This window comes from Cygnus atratus, chromosome 5 (genome assembly GCF_013377495.2).
Source record: "Cygnus atratus isolate AKBS03 ecotype Queensland, Australia chromosome 5, CAtr_DNAZoo_HiC_assembly, whole genome shotgun sequence".
NCBI classification, from domain to species: Eukaryota; Metazoa; Chordata; class Aves; order Anseriformes; family Anatidae; genus Cygnus; species Cygnus atratus.
The window spans coordinates 2181465-2201669 of NC_066366.1; the positions used below are offsets into that span (position 1 = coordinate 2181465).

The window sequence follows — 20205 nt, forward strand, 5'->3', positions numbered from 1 at the left end:
ATTTTATTACATGCACACGAAGAAGTGGATTTGTTAAACGTAAAAATAATTTAAAGAGTATTCCTAAACTCTTCAGTTGGAACAAAGTACATCTTAACAATAAATCTTACACTTTCTTACCCGTGCTCTCATGTAACCCAGCTCACTGCTGAAGAGAGGGAACACGTGATTCTGCAACATATATTCCATCTGATCTTTATATATCTTCTTCTGTTGGAATATTAACAAAAACTTTCAGTTTAAAATTTTCCATAACGATGTATTTCTAATCCAATAAAAATGGCATGTATAAAAGCATGAACAGCTTAACAAAACCCTCACACTTTTAACCTCCCCCTTTATTAAAGCTATTAACAAAAAAAATCCTGTAGTTGAATTGAACTTGTATCCTACATGTTCCTATGTGGAACAGACTTGTGGTTTTCAGTCAAATATTGGCAGGTATTCTCCCCTGTCATTCTTGGGCTCCTAGAGAAACCTTTTGCTCGGCAACACATTACTCTAATAGCAAAAGCAAAAGTAGTCAGGGAAACTTCCGGGAGTCATGGTCCAAATCTAAATAGATGACCTGCCTCTTACTTGCTGCCATTCTAATTGAGAAAGTTCACTAATTTCATTTTATTTCCAGATCTTCTATACAAAGAAAAGATCTTATTAAATCATCAGCCACTCACTGGATGGATTTTTTTTCCTTCCTTCCATGAAAAGGGAATGTAGTTAAGTAGTAGTAAATGGTGTAGTAACTTACTAGAAGCAGAGAATTTAAGAGAACTTTAAAACAAGTCATCTGAACTTGAACATAACCTAATACAACTTGCGCAATTATGCTGACAACTGTTCAAAAGCAAAGCCATTAAGTTCAACAATTTTAAAAAATCCTGGTAGTGATTCCAAAACTTGAGAACTCAAAAAGCTATTCTCACTTCTTCTCATATGTGAAAGAAGGGGAAAAGAATGGAAAAAAAAACGACCAGATTTAGTACACTTACTTTTAGGAGAATTTCAGCCAAAGAACCGATCATATGTAAAGCACCATCTTTCTTACGAGGGTCAGCATTTGGCTCTGTAAGGATCTGATAACAAAAGCCCATTGTCTTCTGCAAAACCTAGATTGAATGTCCAGTTAGTCAAAGTATTTCAACCAGTCACGGCAGGTACTGTTCTCAGTGCTCTGAGATGCTCAAGTTCTGTAAACGTCTAATAATATACTCCAATTCTGGAATTTGGGTAATGTTTTACAGATCTGTTATAACATACATCATTCTTGATATGTGGCTTCTAGGGGAACTGGCAAATACAAAAATCACAAGTAGACCAGCGCAAAATAAATATGAAAAAAATGATAAATTTTGATGTACTATAATATGACAGAGCAGAAAAGTAAAATTTATCAGTAATTCTTTCAGCAAATAAAGCCTATAAACTAAATCTAGGTAGCATTGTGTTTAATAAAATCCTTGAATAGCTTACCTCTTTCCTTTTACTACATGATGTAAACAATAATGTCTGAGCAGCAGTTGTAGGAGAAATGAAGTCTTCAAATACATCTATTAAGTAAACGTAACAGCTATAAATTTTGGTCCTTATATAAATACTAAGCTTAATGTAATCTAATGGTTTCCTACAGAACAAAAGAGCAAGAATTTTCCACATTTTTTCAGGAGGTTCATGCTTTCTTACTACAGATGTTTCAAGACCAAGCAACAGTAACAGTGGGTTGGTGATTCCCCATAAACATGTTTCACCTTTTCCATGATCAGTGGATCTGCATATCTAATTTGAAATTGAATGTCTTCCTTATTTCTATGATCAATCTTTTGTAACTACAGAAGCAGACAGTGGTCAAATTTTGACACACGTTATTTGTTGCACCTCCAAGAACACGTAATTGGTTGAGTTAGAAATGCATTGTTTCTTATTTCTCTGTAGAGGAGGATTATCAGAGTCAGGTATAATATACGTACTGTTTACAGGGCTGCCTCACCTGAAGAGCAAGAAACCTCCAAAACCATCAAGATTCCTTGTTCTAGACAAACAAATCTTAGAGGAATCATCGAATCATTAAGGTTGGAGAAGACCTTCAAGATCGTCTGGTCCAGCCATCACCCTACTACCACTGTCACCCACTAAACCATGTCCCTAAGCACCAGGTCCAACCTTTCCTTAAAGGCCCCCAGGGACAGTGACTCCACCACTTCCCTGGGCAATTTATTCAGGAAGTTTGAAGTCCACTCTTTCTTCCTCAGCCTCAAAGTGCTACACAGGCTTATAGTGAATCCCAAGAACAAAAGTAACAAACCACAAGAGGCAAAATTAGACAAGTCTGGAATGCTAGACTTACTTCATACTATTTCATTTATCTCTATGGTAAATCTGTTCAGAATTATGACACATTTGAAATTAATTGAGATGATAAAAACATCAGGGTCTGAAATATTAGCTGCTATAAACAATAAACTTGTAATATCATTAAACTTATGTAATTATTGTAAACTAGACCTAGACTGTTTGACCTATCCAAGAAAAACATTGTGAATGTCAAAGTTAACTATTTTTCAAATGCAGAAACAATTGTGCCAGTTGAATCATATGGTTTATGTCATTTACACAAGCATATCCAGAAGTTAACTACGAAGTTACACCACTTGGATAACAGACATCATCCCACCCCCACCATTATTTTTTTTTAGTCAACTGTTTTCACAAAAAAGCCTAAAAATACCATCTTCACATGAAGACAGATTTTAATGTGAGAAGATTTCAAATTCTCACCAAATTTCATGCGAATATATTCGTATGGATCTTCTTGCCAAAGCTCTTCGTCAGCATCTGTATAGCACATCAATGGAAAAATAACATCTTGGATAATCCCCTGCAATTAAGAAAAAAGTTGAAAAATAGAGTTAGCACTATTGAATCAATCTCTATATTGCCCTATATTTAACAAAATAGATTTTGTCCCTCCTCAGTTCTGATAGAACACAACAACATTATAAAATTATTGGGGCATTGTGAATTTTACGTACTGCCTTAAAAAAATGGTTTACGCTGGATAATGATACATGGAAATGATTCATAATCATAAATACAATAGTTATCATCATTGCCAAATTTGTTGTGTTGCTCTTCCACTGTGTAATCTTTCATTTAAAGCACAAAAGACTCACAGCAAAAAAAAAAAGCTAGTTAGCTCTACTCATGCATCAAGATAACCTTCACTAAGCAGGCTTAAACTTTTTCCACCAGCAATTTATAGCAGTTTCCCAGAACTTTACTTCTAGCAATGATAAAGACACCATACAACAGACTGTATTACTGAGCCATGTTAAGTATTAAACCCAGAAAATGGTTTACTTGAATATGAGGTTTCAAATTCTTCCAGGTGACAGCGTGTGACACTCCTTGATTGATGTAATTCAGTGTTTGCTGCAGAACTCTAGGAGCCATGTACTGCTTTTCCTTGTATTGATACAACACCTTCAGCAACACCTAGAAAAATCAGATCTCATTAATAGCTCATACTGAGCACAGACCATTTTAACCCGAAGAATTACACTATTCCTCACAATCCTACCTAAGAATCCCCCAAAATCCAACCCAAAGTGCTGTCACCAGAGAGCAGAAATCAGAGCCTGTCCCTCTGCTCCCCTCACAAGAAAGCTGCACGCCATGAGGCCTCCCCTCAGTCTCCTCTACGCTAAAGAAACCAAGTGACTTCAGACGTACATCTTGCTCTCTAGACACTTCAACACCTTTGTAGCCCTCCTTTAGATGCTCTCTAATAGCTTTATGTCCTTCTTATAATGTGGTGCCCAAAACTGTACACACTGCTCCAGGTGAGGCCACAACAGCGCAGAGCAGAGTGCCTCTTGGACTTAAGAAATTACCAGCTCTAACTCTCACCTCAGCACAAGGCCTCAGCGGCATTAGATACTGACTTAGGATAAGAAATTAAAAGACTAAATGCTCTGAGACTTGAAGCTATTTCAAGAAATATCAAAGAATAAACACAAAAATACTTGTGTCTCTTGTGTATTCAATAAAAGAGAATATGATTCTCTGCAAACAATACCTCAAAGGGACAATGGTTACTTAGAATGTCCAAAAACAGTAAACCATCAGTACATAGCAAGACTAACATGCTTCTTCAAATTAGAACAATTAAGCAGAGTGTTAATAATTTTTTTAAAAAAAAAGTCTTAGAAACCAGTATCGAAAGTGATTAAACTCTCAAACAACCTAGTGATATAGTTTTACTTCCCTGATTTTATGCTTCAAATGTTATTTTCCAGAAGTAACTGGGAAACTAAAGATAATGAACTTCTTGGGGATTTCCAGAGAACATAACATCCTACAGATTGTCTTCCTTTATAAAATTCAACACAAGTGGAAAAAAACAACATGACCATCAACTTATCATATACTCAACTTTTATAGCCCATGTAGATGGGCTCCATGGCGTAACGTATATCATGGCAGCAGCTCAGTGAAGATTTAAAAAAATATTAACTGGGGAGGGTTCTTCATTGTAGGCAAAAGAAATCTGGTGAACTAGAACTTCACATACAGTAATACAATATTCTTTGTCGAAAAGCTTATGCAGGAAGCTCCCATTTGCTGGTATCTTTGAATTTTAGAAGGATCTGAAGTTTTTGTTTGTTTGTTGTTGGGGGTTCTCTCATTGTTTTTGTTTTAAGAAGAGATTCTCCATTGCAACATAATGGCACACAAAAAGCCTAACTTCATCAAGATTTAGTGGAGGAATGGGAATAGTCTTTGAAAACGAGCACAGAGCTGAGGCTTAACAAGTGGTCTTTGCAGCCACACTACTTAAAGTGTGCCTGGACAAGCATATCAGGTTTCTCACTTCACAGTATCTAAGCAATTACCTCCTATTGTTCAGATGCAATACAGAAAGAAATTAAAGGAAAGTATAAGCAAAGATTTAATAGTTGGAGCGAGAAAAAGGAAAATGTGGTGTGGAAGCAAATGGAAGAACAAATTCTGCAATGGGGCTAAGGAACAACCAGGCAGTAGTGTTCAACCAGTGTTTAGTTCTGGTTCACCGGGTCTTTCAAAATCAGAAGCATCTTGAGCAAAACAATCACTAACACAAGGGGTAAGAATCAAGGTATTCCAGCAAGGTAAGTCAAGCCTTTTTTGGCTAAGTTGAATAAAGTTTATGTAGAACTAATGCTGTTGTTGTTTTTTTTTTTTTTTGGTTGGTTGTGTTTTTTTGTTGTTTGTTGTGTGTTTTTTTTTTAGGGGGGAGTGACATGCATGAAAAATATAAGCTAGATAAATAATCAGTAAGAAATAATTATGAAGTTAATATTAGCATTATGTTTTAAGTTTATCCTTGAGCAATCCATAACCCCATGACACACGTCTTTTCATCCTTTAGTAATAGGGTGTGTGTACTTGGGAAAGTAAAGGCAACTCAAGCATAGTATCAGGTCAGAAACTGTATTCTTCAGTATTTCAATCTTCCATTTTATTATTACTTTTAATGAAATATATCCTATTTAAAAATCTTAAAATTTATTTGAAGGATTCTATTTCTTGACAATACATCCAAGATTATTTTCTGCGTAGAAACAGAGGCTATCACCTTAAAAAACTGTGTTTTCATACAAGGTGCATTATTGTATAAGGGAGAAGTCTGTAAACATTTTAAAATCCTGCTCTTCAGCAATTTTTCTTTAAAGACTTAACTTTCTGGTGTTACCTACATGCAGTAACAGTAAGGATCAAATTTGATTCAAAGGCAAGTTAATATACATACACACATATATATGTGTGTGTGTATATATATATATATATATAAACTGTTCAAATGGATCTTTTTGAAGATTTTTTTCCACATGCAGTCTTTTGTCAGAACTTAGCTTTATCTGCAAAGTACAAATCAATCAGTAAGATCTTAAAGTACGTGCAGTAACTAAACATTTAGCAGGATGCCATCCACAGGTATGAACATCTCAAATTGACAGACTACAGCTGTCTCAATAGTATGTTGGGACATGTTTCCTAACACTCAATGTGGCCATGTTCTCTTCCCTTTCAATGCTTAGACGACCTTCAGAAAACACGTACTTTGGAAATACTTCCCTTACTTTTCTTCTTGATATTTAAGTCCCATAAATCATTATAATTTCACTGGGAATGAAAATAATTTAAAAAAAATTAGGAAGCTGAACTAAAAAAATGTTCTTCTCCTCATTAAAAAAGAGGCTTAGAAGTAAACAATCAGCCCCCTGAGATTTTTTTTGTATATATAGTCTACTTATATTTACAATATAATCACCTTCAAGTAAACAGATTTTTGAGCTAATACAAGCACATGAATTTTATAAAAACTCTTGAAAGTTTTATAAGCTTATTCCAAGAAAACAATAAGGAAGAAATCACAACAAACTCTAAACATATCCTAATACTTCCCACATTCAGCATTTCTTACTTGTTGAACACCAACAGCAAATGCCTTCAGAAACACTTCAGCAAACTCGTTGTACTCCTTGGAAACATTACCAGGGCTTCCATACCTAGAATTTGAAGCAAATGTGCAAAATTGAAGTGTGCAGCACTGTTATTGACTTAACTATTAGGTTTTTCTCTTAAAAATAATGATAACAAACAAGAAATTACCTCTCAAAAAGTCTAGCTAAGATATGCAAAGCCCACTTCTTGCACTTCCACCAAGGCAACTCAGGTCTATCATCTTCATCAACTTGAAGCGTTTCCTTTAGGGAAAAAAATTACCAACTATTTACAAACAGTTCAAACTGTATGCATTTTGGACAATTTTATAGCATATTTTTTCTTTTACCCTTCCATTTGCATATCACACTTCTAGCTTAACACAAATATAAAGTACAGCCCACCTAAAATTAAATCCCTTAAATACATTCCGTAAATGGTAAACAAATTATCGAAACAAGAAGCCAAAATAAAATATGCTATAGTTTTAAAACAGAACTCCTAAACAAGCTATGTATTTTCAAAACTTGTCTAGTTTGTTTAAAATACCCTACTTAACTGAAAAAAAATATTTTCTTGGCACCTCTTAAGAAAAAAACACAGAAATAAGTTTTCACTTTTAAAAAAATTAATAAAAGAAAAATATTTAACCTTAAAGAAATAATAGCCAAAAGCCACTTACAGCTGGTACATCCCTATCCACAACAGTCTTCAGGATTTCTATCCATTCAGTCAGGTTTTGCTGATTTATCAACTCCAAGGGTAACGTGTACTTACATAAAATAAAGGCATAAATAAATTTATTATAAAGCATTTTTGAAAATAATGTTACTTTCACAGTTTGAATTTTAGCTCTTTCAGATCTTTGTCTACACTTACCATTAAAGATTTGCTAGCGAAAGACTCAGAAATAACAGGATAAAGACCTCAACACAATCTAGACTATATCCTCAATATCCTCAAAGGTGCTGGAGGCCTTTATTTAAATTCTGCTTATACAATGCTAAGACACTACTTAAATGGATGTTACGCTGATTTCTGGAGCAATTAGCAGCGTATTAAGAGTTCCCCCACAAATTGCATTTACACTCGTAATTTTGAATAGGCTGCCCTCTACAACCTGTCATTAGAAAACTTATTTTTACTCAGTTATGTAGCAAGCACTACCTTAGAGGATAGCATGCTTAAGTTCTATCTAATGTCAGACCAAGAGAAAGTATAGCACTGATTTTACAGAACAATTAATGATACCAAAACCCTGTGATTCATATCACAACTGAACAGTAGTTGCAAATGATTAAAATTTAATCTAAAATTGTTAATATTCCTGTCATTTACTATTTTAAGGTCAAACAAAGCTTTAAATTACTGATCAAGAATATACCTTTTTTTTTTTTTTTTTTTTTTTACCTGGACAAGGGCATAAAATATTTTGAAGATTTGTTTCTGGATGAGGACAGACTGATCAGATGGATCACTCAGAAGCTGTATGAAACTATCCTTCAAAACTGGTAGAAAATGCTGCATTGCAGCTATCAAAGGACTACGCTCCTCTGGTTTCTTGTACCTTTAGATAAGAACAAAATTAGCTTTATTCGTCTTTCAGGTAGTGTGGAATTTTAAAAGCCCACCTTTCCCCATTGGAGACACAAGGAGGTTACAACACATGATTAAAAAATAGCCATTTCTTGTTACAGAATTTGGACTGAAGTATAGTCAGACAACATTACAATTAAAAGGCAAGTTTGAAAATTGCTAAGAGTTCGTTACTGCACTATACAGCCGTATTAGTCTTCCGCTAGTAATGCACTCCAGCCAACTTATTCACTTTGAATACTACCTCATGTTCTGCCACACGATTACTATAGTGAAAAACAGAGTACTACAGAAAGTGCAAACAGAAGAAAGTAAATTGCAAGGTCTGTTTCCCACATCTTGCATTTTAATTTTCCCAAATTTAATAGACTGAATGTAGGCTTCAAGGGCACGTGGCGGACTCACAGGCTTCAATTTCAACACTCTTTGAAATTGGGCCCCAAATCTTCCCAGGCTTATGCTGAAAGGAGAGCTTCATTGCCTTTCTGAACAAAAATCAAAGTTTCTGAAAGGAAACGAAGCCACATTTTTAAATCCTACCCCCAACTTTTCATTTATTAACAACAAAGTCCTGATTGAATAAATAGTTACCACAGCAGAACAGTATCTAGTCCATAGCAGTGATAACAAGTAAGAACAAAGAATCACTTCAAGAATGTACAGCTTAATTTTTTCTTTAAGCTATTAATACTATAATGCTCTTCTTGGGCTCTTGTGGGAGAATATTTGGGGAGGAGATACATTTTTGGTAGACTTTTCATTGCTATTAAACATTAATCAATGCTCAGTCTCTTAACAGTGCCAATTTGTAGAAATATAAGATAAAGTCTACTCAGTCTGCTGCCAGATGGCATTTTCTGTAAAAACTACTACAGAACATTGAGCTCCAAAATCATGTTCAAATAATACATTTTCTACATATTTTCTGAAATAGAAACCTAAATACAAAGACTTAATGTTGCTCAGGAAAGCTCAGTTTCAAATTTCCCCAAAAGATACAATTGAAAAAGACAGGAAAAACAATTATGCAAAGAACAGACATATGAACTCGCTAGCTAGATTTGGATAGGGAAAAAAATTTTAAAGAAGTCTAAAATATTTAGCTTCTACACTAAGAAAAAAATAAGCATCGATTGCTAAAGATTTCTACAACTCAAACGGTAACAACTTGACCGAAGTCATAACATTATGCAGAATTTCTCTCCAAAAGCTAGAACATGACATTTAACAAGTTTTAGAGACCTGCCTACACTCATATTGCATGTAATGCAATAGAATTTGTGTATTTCTACATGACTGGTGAAGCTGACCGTTGTTGATTTCACCAGAAAGCCAAATAATTATAAACAGTTGCTGGCTTCAGCTAAATTTTTTGATCAGCTAACATTATTAACACAACTGTTACCTTAGTTAATCATGCAATGACTATACTCACATCAAAATCCTTCCTTAACCAAGGATTACTATAATCAAAATATACCACCAGTCAACACTGCACATTTATCTCACAGGTCTCTGCTGCGTAATTCATTTAAAACGTTTAATTTTAAAATTGACAAATCAGTTTCCTTTCTTTTCCTAGCAGGACTTGCAATTCTAACCCACAGAAAAACCTCCTATGTTTAATTACAACAGTCTTTACAGCATTTCTATTAAAAAGAACCTTTGAGGAGTCATTGTTCACCTGTTTTACTCTATTTCACACACAATTCAAGAAATTAATAGAGAAATTCTTCAATGCAATATCTTAAGGTATCTAAAACAAAAGCATTACACGACTGCTTTCAAAGATTAAGTTGTTGATTCCTCCTGTTACACTACTACTTTTCCATGATTCCAAGATTGCACTCTGCCACTCAAATGAGCCTTCCACAAACCAAAGGCAGCAGCTAAGCTCCGCATATGTTCTCAAAGGGCAACCTCAGTTTTAAAGATCTGAGCATAACACATACAGAGCTAAAAATACTCAAAATTTAGAAGAGGATCAAACCAAAGCTGACTAAATCTGATGTTTCCTAACATTCAAGATTACACACTTGGAAATCTTTGTATGTTAACTTTCACTCATACCTAGAGTACAAATTCATTAAGAGTATAAAACTCATTTGAATTAAGTAATCATTTGCAGCAAAGCTATGACTTGGAGCAGACTTTCTTATTGCTATGAAGCTTATATTGCTGTAACACATCAATCCAAACAGAACTACCACCAAACTGAGGCTTTAAAGATGGCCCCTTTTTTTGTGATCTAGATCTAACCTAGAATGGAGGCAGTTTTTCTGTACTTTCTTAGTGGACAAGATATGAGCCAATATCTGCATATCAATACTCCAGGAATATTGACTGAACTAAATTAGCGATGTTTGTATCACTAAACTAATATTGACTAAACGTTCTATCACCTGTGCTCAATCCCACATGCAATTTTACACTGTTAAAATATACATACAGTACACAAGAGATAAATGTGTATTCATTCTGCTGTTTTATATGGTAGAAAAAACTTACTCGTAGTTTTTCACAAGTTGATAAAGACATAGAAGAATGCCAAGCCAACAAGCACTGTTGTCAGACTGAAGATAAAACCCAATTTTCTCCACAACTGCAGTCCAACGACTAGGATAATCATGCTTGATAATATGATGAATGCAAGTAGTAAGTTGTACTCTGGAAACAAAGTATAGAATGATTACATAAATTACTATTACTCTAATAATATTCTTGTGGTGTTGAAACATCTCATGTCGCCTGAATTTAGACTTATTTCAAGCTTGTGTTTTTAGTGTTTTCTTTTTTTTTTTGATACCAAGTTTAGGTCCTGTACTTTCCATTTAATGCTGTTCATTTGATGAACTTTATTTATAAAGTGACGGGGTCTGGCTTTTTGCGAAGGACTCTGAGTAAATTTCCATGTGCTGCACAAGTTGGAAACTGTCTCTCCATCTACAGTAATTCTATGCTTAAGTATGCAGCAGTGTAAGACAACAATGTTTAACATTCAGGTTATCTTCGGCAAAAATACAGTCAGAAAACAGAATTCAAAACCAGGTTAAAACAGCATACCTAATCAGCTCAGGAGAGTGAATAATGGCTTCTACAATATTTTCACGAATACAGTGTCTATCTTCTTCTGGGATGGAGTAAGGTGGAATCTCTCCTGGTGCAGTTTCACGATCTGGCCAATACTGGGTTATCATATTTTTCAAGTAGATAACTCCTATCATACAAGGGAGACAAATCAGCTCATAGCCATTCCAAGTATAAAACAAACACATTTTGCAGAGAGAAGTCTATTTTAGAACAAAACAGACAAATTACTAATACACTGACCATTTCTGACTACTAGGATCAAAATACATAAAACATGCAAATTATTAAGATCTTATCAATGTTTACAAATATCTTAAGTGTGGGAGACAGAGGGATTTGGCCAACCTCTTTTCAGTGGTTTGTGGGGACAGAACAAGGGGCAATGGCCACAAAATGGAGCACAGGAAGTTCCACACCAACATGCGACAGAACTTCTTCACAGTGAGGGTGACGGAGCACTGGAACAGGCTGCCCAGGGAGGTTGTGGAATCTCCTTCTCTGGATGCCTGGACGCCTACCTTCTCCCATCTGGACACCTACCTTGGCAACCTGCTCTAGGGAGCCTGCTTTGGCAGGGTGGTTGGACCCAATTATCTCCTGAGGCCCCTTCCAACCCCTACAATTCTGTGATTCTGTGATTAACCTATTAATTTGCTATGCTGATATTCCTTCACCCATTTATTTTGATGTATTTTTAGTACTGTAAAGGATGTGTTTCCATATGAAAATGCAAACTATACTGCTTTCATGTTACATATAAAAGAGCTTGTGTAACATTTTAGCAATATACTGCTGAAAAATCCTTTGTAGTCATTTTCTCACTATTTTCATTAAAACTGAGCAAATTAGTACTAATGACTATCTAAAACAACCCTTGTATTTCGTAAGCAAAAAATGTTATCAAGTCTGTGATATAGGAGTGAATGTTAAAGAGAAACAGCTCCTTTATACCAAGTGTATGGGCCACATCACTTTGTAGCATTTGCGCTACTGGCACAAATACCTGCTTTTACCATGTGACAACCAAATCTAAACTGCTTATGTGGCAGAATATAGAATAAAACACTTGAAAAGACAGACTTACAAAATACAAAAGGAAATGTCAAATTACAAACTAATATCAAAGTTACTATTAATCTAATTCTACATACAAATCCATAAAGCAAATTCTTTTCCCAAACTTCACGTGCACCTTCTGAACACTCAGAAGATAAACTGTTTTTGAAAGGGTCCGCAAAGGTCTGAAACAATCTGCAGATACATGCTATAACAACACTGAAGTGATGCAAAATTCAGTCTGTCCTCAGGGGGTTTTAATCATATCATTAGCTGCTTTGCAAAACATGCACTGTTTCTAAGACGCATGTTAGATGCGTTTTCTCCACTCTACAGACTTTTTTAAAATTAGCTTAAACGAAGGCTGAATTTCAAGAGGTTGTTTTCAAACCTCCTCCTTTTTCACATTATACATGTTAAACAGTAACCTTTTTGACACATCTAAGCATTATCCTCCCAAAATAAGATAAAAATGCAAGTTAGGCTTACATTACAACTTCAAATAATCTACTACCTGGAAGTTTCAACTAAGTGATCAAGGTCACATCTCCTGAACTGTCAGAAACCACTGAGGTATTGTTTTAGAAACCTCTTACCAAGTAATCATAGTAGCTTTAAGGTGATGTTTGGACCTGCCAATATTCAAGATCCAATTTTACTGATTGCTCATTCAAATCAGCAGTTCCAAATGACAATGTGTTTTCTTCCACTTATAATGTTGAGAAACATTAGCTTTATTAGTACAATGTAAAATTACCTCCTTGGGCCAAGTGTACCATCATCGTGAACTACTCTGGTTTCCCAAAGGCCATTATTCACTAGAGACAAAAGGGAGCAACCACTGAAGAGTCAGACACCTTTTCTTTCTCTCTTCCTCATTTAGTGTATGGTGCCAGATGCAGTTTATGATGACTAACTCTGACAACTCCCAATTTTCCCGTGTTTGAGATTAACACCATTAGAAGTCTTTAATAACTTCATTGTGATACAATATCTGAACATGCACCTGTGTGCACGCACCACTGAAGTGAAAACAACCAAAGGATTTGAAAACTTGCCTGCCTGTCTCACTGGTAAATCCAGTTGTTCGGACATGGTGATCTGAAGCAAAGTTGAAACAAAGTTCACTGACTTGTGAGCCTGTAGAGGACAAAAAAAAAGTTATAAAAAAATTAGTATAGTTTAGTCATAGTTTGTCAAGTTTTAGAGTACTCCTGTTTGCTATTACCATCTCTTTACAACATTGTAATGCAGTCAAAAGAATAGCAGCAATTCAGTTTCACAATAGCTAGCAAACTAAGGCATTCCAAAATTTCATGCTCACTGGACTCTGAAGACAGACAGCATGATGGAGGCAAAACCTTATCATTTTGGGTAGAGTTGAAGAAATCATTTAACAGGCTTTGGTAATCAGCCTTCTACAGTCACCAAACAAGTTCTTCACTCAGAGTACCTTAAAGAATATCTGAGTAGCCAGACAAGAAACAAGCACAGCAATTTTACAGTGACCTCAAGTAATGTATTACGTAAACAAATAATTGTTAAACAATTCATTATGGAATAATCAACACAACAGATGGCAACCTGTGTTTTAAAACTATGCCCAGCCTCAATCAAGCATATTCAAGTTATATTTCACCCTTCTGATCAAAATGGCTTAAAGCGACTATTAATTCTTTACTGCAGCAACTGCTAGCCTAACTATACAACAGCAAGCTAACAGTATGGAGACCTAAATGGAGTTTCACCAGAGTAACAACTTCTAAGAATTTGCGAGAGTTCACTTACAAACAAAGGCAAAATGTGATTTGTTTTACAATAATGAGCAATATCACTGATGCACTAAATACTACGTGGTACTTTCAACATGAAGAAACTGACATTTAACATTCGCACAGCATCCCTTGACACCTTCCTGAACATCAAAAACTCGAGACACTTAATGAACTTCTCTCCGAGAAGAGAATTTTAGTTCTCCAAAACTAGATGTGCTTTTTCTAGTTGGAAAACATCGTCATTTTCTTCAAGGTCAAGAGTCAATGGCTATGAGTTGCAGCAAGGGAAATTCCTGTTTTACACAAGGAAAAAATTTCCTCTCAACAAGGAGGGCCAAATACTGGAACAGCCTTCCCAGGCAGGCAGTGGGGCTGGCCTTTTGAAATATTCAAAACTCAACTGGAGAAGGTCCCGACCTCATCTAACTCTGAAACCAGCTTTACTTCAGCTGACTGGACCAGAGGACCTGCAGAGTCCTCCTAACCTCATTCTTCCAAGCCTCTGATTCTAATTGCCAAGACGCATGTCTGCTTTATCCTCACTAACATGGCAAAATTGTTTCATATGCTCTTTGCAGCACTTCTATCAAAGACACCTGCGTAGACCTAAATATCTCTACTTGTTAAACTCTTCGGAAGACATCTCTTACCTACATATTAATCACTTCATTGTTTCCTACATAAAGCAAATAAGTCCTTTGAAAACCATGACAGTATCCATTTATCAAAAAAAAAAAAGTAAAAATGTCTCAGACTCCACATCAGAGCAAACACCCATCATAAAGAGACTATCCAACTATCTTTCTGTTCTTTCTGAAGGATTAAGAGCTCATTGACAGTATGAAATGTCAACAACACTCCTTCTAAGCATTTAACACTGCCCAGCTCTCTCCCTTTCACACCAGGTTTTTATCTCCAAGCTCCAAAAAACATCTCCTAAATGTTCTAGTATGAAGAAGCGCAAAAGGTACAACCTGGGAGTTGATATTTGTTCCAGTATTTGTGCTAAAATTTTATTAGTATAGCTTGTTGCCTATCTTACCTGATTTTAAATGAGGAATGAACTTGACTAAAGAACGTCCCCAACATATATTGAAGTGTTGCACATACTCATCCTGTGCACTACAAACCTACAGACTACAGAAAACTCACAGAAGCAACATTTGCATCTGGTCCAAGCCAAATGATTATTTGTTGAGGGTGTTGTGATGAATTGGAACTAAGTGACACAAGCATGCATCTTTCTGAGCCGTGCCCCTCTGATTTCCCTGAAGTCCTGAAGAAGAAAAAATACTTTCAAATTTAAAAAAAAGTATATTTGACCATTTAACAGTTGAAAACATTTTAAATAAAATTTACTTGTTGATATTAATTTCTACTACATCTCCAGGACTATTCAGTTCCTTTTTCTTAAGCAGCATTAACATACTCACTTCTGCAACACACACCTAATGACAGTAGACCCAAATTCAGCACAGTATTGAATTATATGCCTAATATTAATGTCAATGGGAGTAGTCAATGGGAGGTTATATTAACAGTCTGCATAAAAGAGAGACTTAAAACGCAAACTGATATCATTCCATCATGAGTACGATAAACTTAACAACTACCTTTTTAATACCAAAAATTATTCATAATGCATTTCATGTTTGAAAATTAAAAATTTAATCCTAGAATATTGAAAATGAAATATTCTTCTTCCTTTTTCATGATAAACGATAACTAACCTTATAAGTAAAGCTGCTGTAAATGATACTTGAATTAAAAATATAAAAATACAATGAGATGCTTAAGAACTATCAAGGAACTGATGGGAATAACAAAACAAATTGAATAAAAAGATGTTAAGTGTTCTAAAAGAAAAAAAGCAACAAAAATAGACCTCAACATACAACCAAACTGCCACACGTTGAAATTTAATAGCGTTAATCACAAAAAACAATCTTTCCTACATGAAAAAAATCAGGACTGAGACTGTGATTGTAGCAAGCTCCTAAAAACGTCAATTATATTAGTATGTGGAATTAACATATTTTCACTGGATTCCCTGAACTATTAAAAAGTTTAAAATTATAGGACCAAAACATCCATACATTGTCTTGGTTTTCTAACATCTTAAAAGTATCACCCTTATGAATATTTCAAGCATCCTACACTAACCAATCATAGAGATGAGCTACTCTATCACCTTCAGTGGTTCAAAGCACAGATTCAGGCTAGAAATAACTTGTGATTTTCATACAAGGTAACATTTGAAGTAACTTGCACTTTTCACTCAATACCACCTTCAGTTTATAACTAAATTCACACACAGCTCCATAAACATTACTAAGCATTCTATAGAAAATATAAAAGAATTCCAGACTCTTCACAACAACCTTTCCCATCCCTCCACAAGGAACATGCTTCCAGAGAAACTGAAACGTGGGGAGGAAGGACTGCTACATGAAGGCATGGGTCTACTGCATAGTCAAATAAAACCCTGGGTACTACAAAACTGGCCACTTGCTCCCTTGTTTTGCGTTACTATTAAAAAGAACATCCAATCTTTTCTTGGCACTCAGATAAAACAACTGAACTTAATATGAGAATCACATAGGTGCCAATTTTGTATCTATGGCATTAAAAATACTAAACACACATCATTTTGGCTATTTTCATCTTTAGTATTTTTACTGTCCAACGATGACTGACCCTCGGGACATCATGTTCTTCCTGTTCATTGACACCACTGCTAAAAAAACACCACCAGAAGAGCACACCTATTTTAGGTATATATTCTATACAAACACTGGCTTTTAGTTTTGGTGGATGTGATTAACCAAAATACTTCACAAATGAAGATTCATTAAATATGTACCAGGAAACTGAATCTGAACGTAGAGGATTCTGCAGGCATTTGCATACCCCAGTCTTAAGAAAGAAATGCACTGATACCACTTCCATGAAAGCCACTGGTAAACAGCGTTAGCCTGCAGAGAACTTCCATGCCTGCACAATTCAAGGTTCAAAATCAGAATTTCGCAAGGGCTTCTATTACATACTCTAAACTGTGTGAGAACAGAAACTATTTCTATGACTAAAGTTTTGACACAAGTAAAACCCCGCCTTCTGCTCCTTGGTTATAAATGCTCTTTACCTCTAGAAATAAGAAATTAAGAGAAGTACAGGGACAATTAAAAAATGGTTCTGTCCAAAAGTCTATTTCCCAACACGTAAGTCAACATAAAAAAAGTCATTTCTAGTCCTTCCCCCTTACAAATCTTCAAACATGCCGTGTCACTGGTATGACTTTCTGTTGTCTAAGAGCCAAAGAATTCAGGGACTTTTCCCAAGAGCAATTTCTGCTATGCAGCCTCACTAGCTGAGGAATGTATTCTATCAGACCACAAACATTGCACCACTGTCTGTTAATATCAATCAGTATTCCAGAACGTACAATCTTTGTTCATATTTCATTGCAGGTTTTCCTAGTAGAGTTGCTTTGCTAGCCATGTGCTAGAACAGTTTAATTAGTAGAAGTGTCATGCCAGCCTCAATCTGAAACGATATATCAAGTTTGAAGTTAACATTAAAGAGATGATCTCACGGCGTACAGAACTAACAACAGTTAATTATGGTACACAAGGGCACTTTTTTCCCCCGCCAATGATACCCATGAAAGTCAGTTACATTCTTCTTTAATACGAGAGTTATTAATGTCTTACAGAAAGCCTGCATGCCACTAACTGATAAAAACAATAAGTTTCATCTCAGGTGAAAAGACCTCCATGCATTCTTGTCAGACATTAAGAATTTAACATAATGTAACAGACAGTACTCTAAGTAGCTCTTTAGCTGTTACCAAAAAAGCCAAACAGAATGATGCTAAAATATTTACTAAATATATGTTGTTGAACTAGAACCCTAGGTTATTAACACAATTACTCAAAATAGCACACATTTAAATAAAGGCTATAATTTATTTTCCCATAAGCTGAAGAAATACAAATTTACTATTTCTCCTCCATTCCAATTCTGAATAGTTTATGTGACTTGTTTTTTTAAATGTAGGCCGTAACAGCACTAGGTGACCACACAGCTGTTACATTAAGATGAAAGTTTTTTTATTTTATAGAAAGGTAAGGTCAGGAACTGTAAGGACAAGCTGAATCAGCAAACTGCTCTGTAACACTCTTTCAATTCTTTTTTAAGAACTCATCAGGTATGGAAGTCATTCTGACCTCAGGTTTTTGCAAGCTAGTTCTACCACCTCTTACACAGCTGTAATGTATATGTAAACTAAATTTGAGGTCCACTAAAAACATGCATATCAGACCTTGCAAATTTATTTGATGCTCATTTCACCAGAATACTGTCTGCAAGTTGTGACGCCTATTAGCTCTTCTATTCAGAGGAAAAAGGAACATGCTCTTAGCAAAAGCTAGCTAAGCACACATGGTAGCTGCTTTCGCAATCATGAGAAAGTGGCAAGTGGCTCTGTCTGCTGGATTTACCTTGTATTAGTTAACACGATTCAAGCACGTAACTTTTTCCTGTTGAAGGCTCCCTTGATTCCTTACCGCCCCTGTGGGGATTTCTGGTGTCGAACTAGCCTCAATACACACAATTTAAAACCACCCTTTCACAAAGCATCTCTCATCTAACACATACCAAAACACAGAAACGGAAAAAAAAAAGGAAATGGAAATGAGAGAAGTGGAAATTATCGTGTTCATTTCATAAAACGTCATACTAAGAACTTTAAAAGAAGTACCCATGATCTGGTAATCAGACAGCCACAAAACTCATGCTCTATTCTTGGTCTTACACAGTGCTATGATATATAGCCGTAGGTGTCACACATGAAGACCACATTAGCCCTCCAAAGTCATTAGACCTCCATATCATCAGTCGGAATTTATATGAGAAGCTGGAAACTACACGTTGGACTCCAGTGGTATCATTCTCTATCATTTGCCTTCACAGTAAAGAAAGTAAAACCAAAGAGACTGAGAACCCTGAGATACCTGCAATTAGCACATCTCAACTCAAGTTCTCACAGCATTTTAAGTGCAGACAATAGAACTTGAAAAAACTTAGTGAAAGAAAAAATAAAGCACAGAAGAATTCATGACTTAGCCAAGGTCAAAGAAAAATAACAAGGCCTGGACAAATCAAGAATCATATATCCCAGTCCTTTTCTCTTGTCAGTGGAAACTCTTGCTTAATAGGGTATGATGCAGACAGATCTAGGTATTTAACTCTTCCATGAATTAGAAATATCAATTACTGAATGAAGGTCCTTCTTTTCTGATAAGGTAAAGTGATCCATCTACTGAAAACTAGTCTCATCAGCTCAACATAGGCATTTCAGGCAAATTAAAGATAAAAATAAAAAGTCATCCAAGGACAACTAATAGACTTAAATTATAAAAATACTTCTGTGTCCCTGGCCACCTACAAGAAGATAATTCACTGCTGTATGATTTTACCTGCACAGAGAAAGAGACATCTGAAACAGAATATTCACTGATAACACAATTGCTCTAACAGTTAACAAATTCAGACCAGTATCCTGCAAGTGAATACGTACTTCATTTCAACAACACTACGTAAAAACAGAACCGTGCACTTGAATAAAACTACATACATGTACAAATGCTTGCAGATTTAAGGTTTCACTTTTTTTAATCACAAATGGTCTGTGAAAGATCAGTGAGGCTACATTTCAAATAATTCTTACACAACGATTCAGTAACGTCTGGTGCTTTTAAAGGGACACATATTTAGATTTTATTCCAATTTAATACTTGTGTAGTATATGGTAGGCTGTGTTTTGGTTCAGAAACATGAACAAAAGCCAGCTGACGGTTAGCACGATCCTTCACATAACAGTTAGCCATTTGCTGAAGAACCTGAATGGCAGAGAACGCAATTTCCTGCACGTTCAGCAACTCAATACCTGCAGAAAATAGCTAGAATAGATTTGAAGCAAGTTACTATATATAGATGTTAACATGCACAGAATACAAAAACTTGCATTTTAGAGCCAGTTTAAGATTCCATATATATTGTTGTCTTTGTATGCAATTACATTAGTTTTCTTTGACTCAAATAAGAAATACTAAAAATACAAAATATAAAAATATAAAATATAAAAATACAAAAACATACGGAAAACTTTATACAAATCTAACTTCACCATCGAGTAGTTTTACAGGCA

The 20205-nt window shown here is 35.3% G+C and overlaps 1 protein-coding gene across 1 annotated transcript in view; it reads right to left on the reverse strand.

The window, feature by feature from the left end:
• The window catches only part of IPO7 (importin 7), a 33567-nt gene that overhangs the window by 11847 nt on the left and 1515 nt on the right, over nt 1-20205 (reverse strand). The window contains exons 2-13 of the mRNA XM_035550220.2: nt 13281-13362; nt 11140-11293; nt 10585-10743; nt 7891-8047; nt 7163-7252; nt 6649-6743; nt 6461-6545; nt 3355-3489; nt 2773-2872; nt 1471-1547; nt 990-1106; nt 121-210 (exon numbers count right to left, since the gene is read on the reverse strand). Coding sequence (XP_035406113.1) covers nt 121-210; nt 990-1106; nt 1471-1547; nt 2773-2872; nt 3355-3489; nt 6461-6545; nt 6649-6743; nt 7163-7252; nt 7891-8047; nt 10585-10743; nt 11140-11293; nt 13281-13362 — 1341 coding nt within the window. The remainder of the gene's footprint in view (nt 1-120; nt 211-989; nt 1107-1470; nt 1548-2772; nt 2873-3354; nt 3490-6460; nt 6546-6648; nt 6744-7162; nt 7253-7890; nt 8048-10584; nt 10744-11139; nt 11294-13280; nt 13363-20205) is intronic.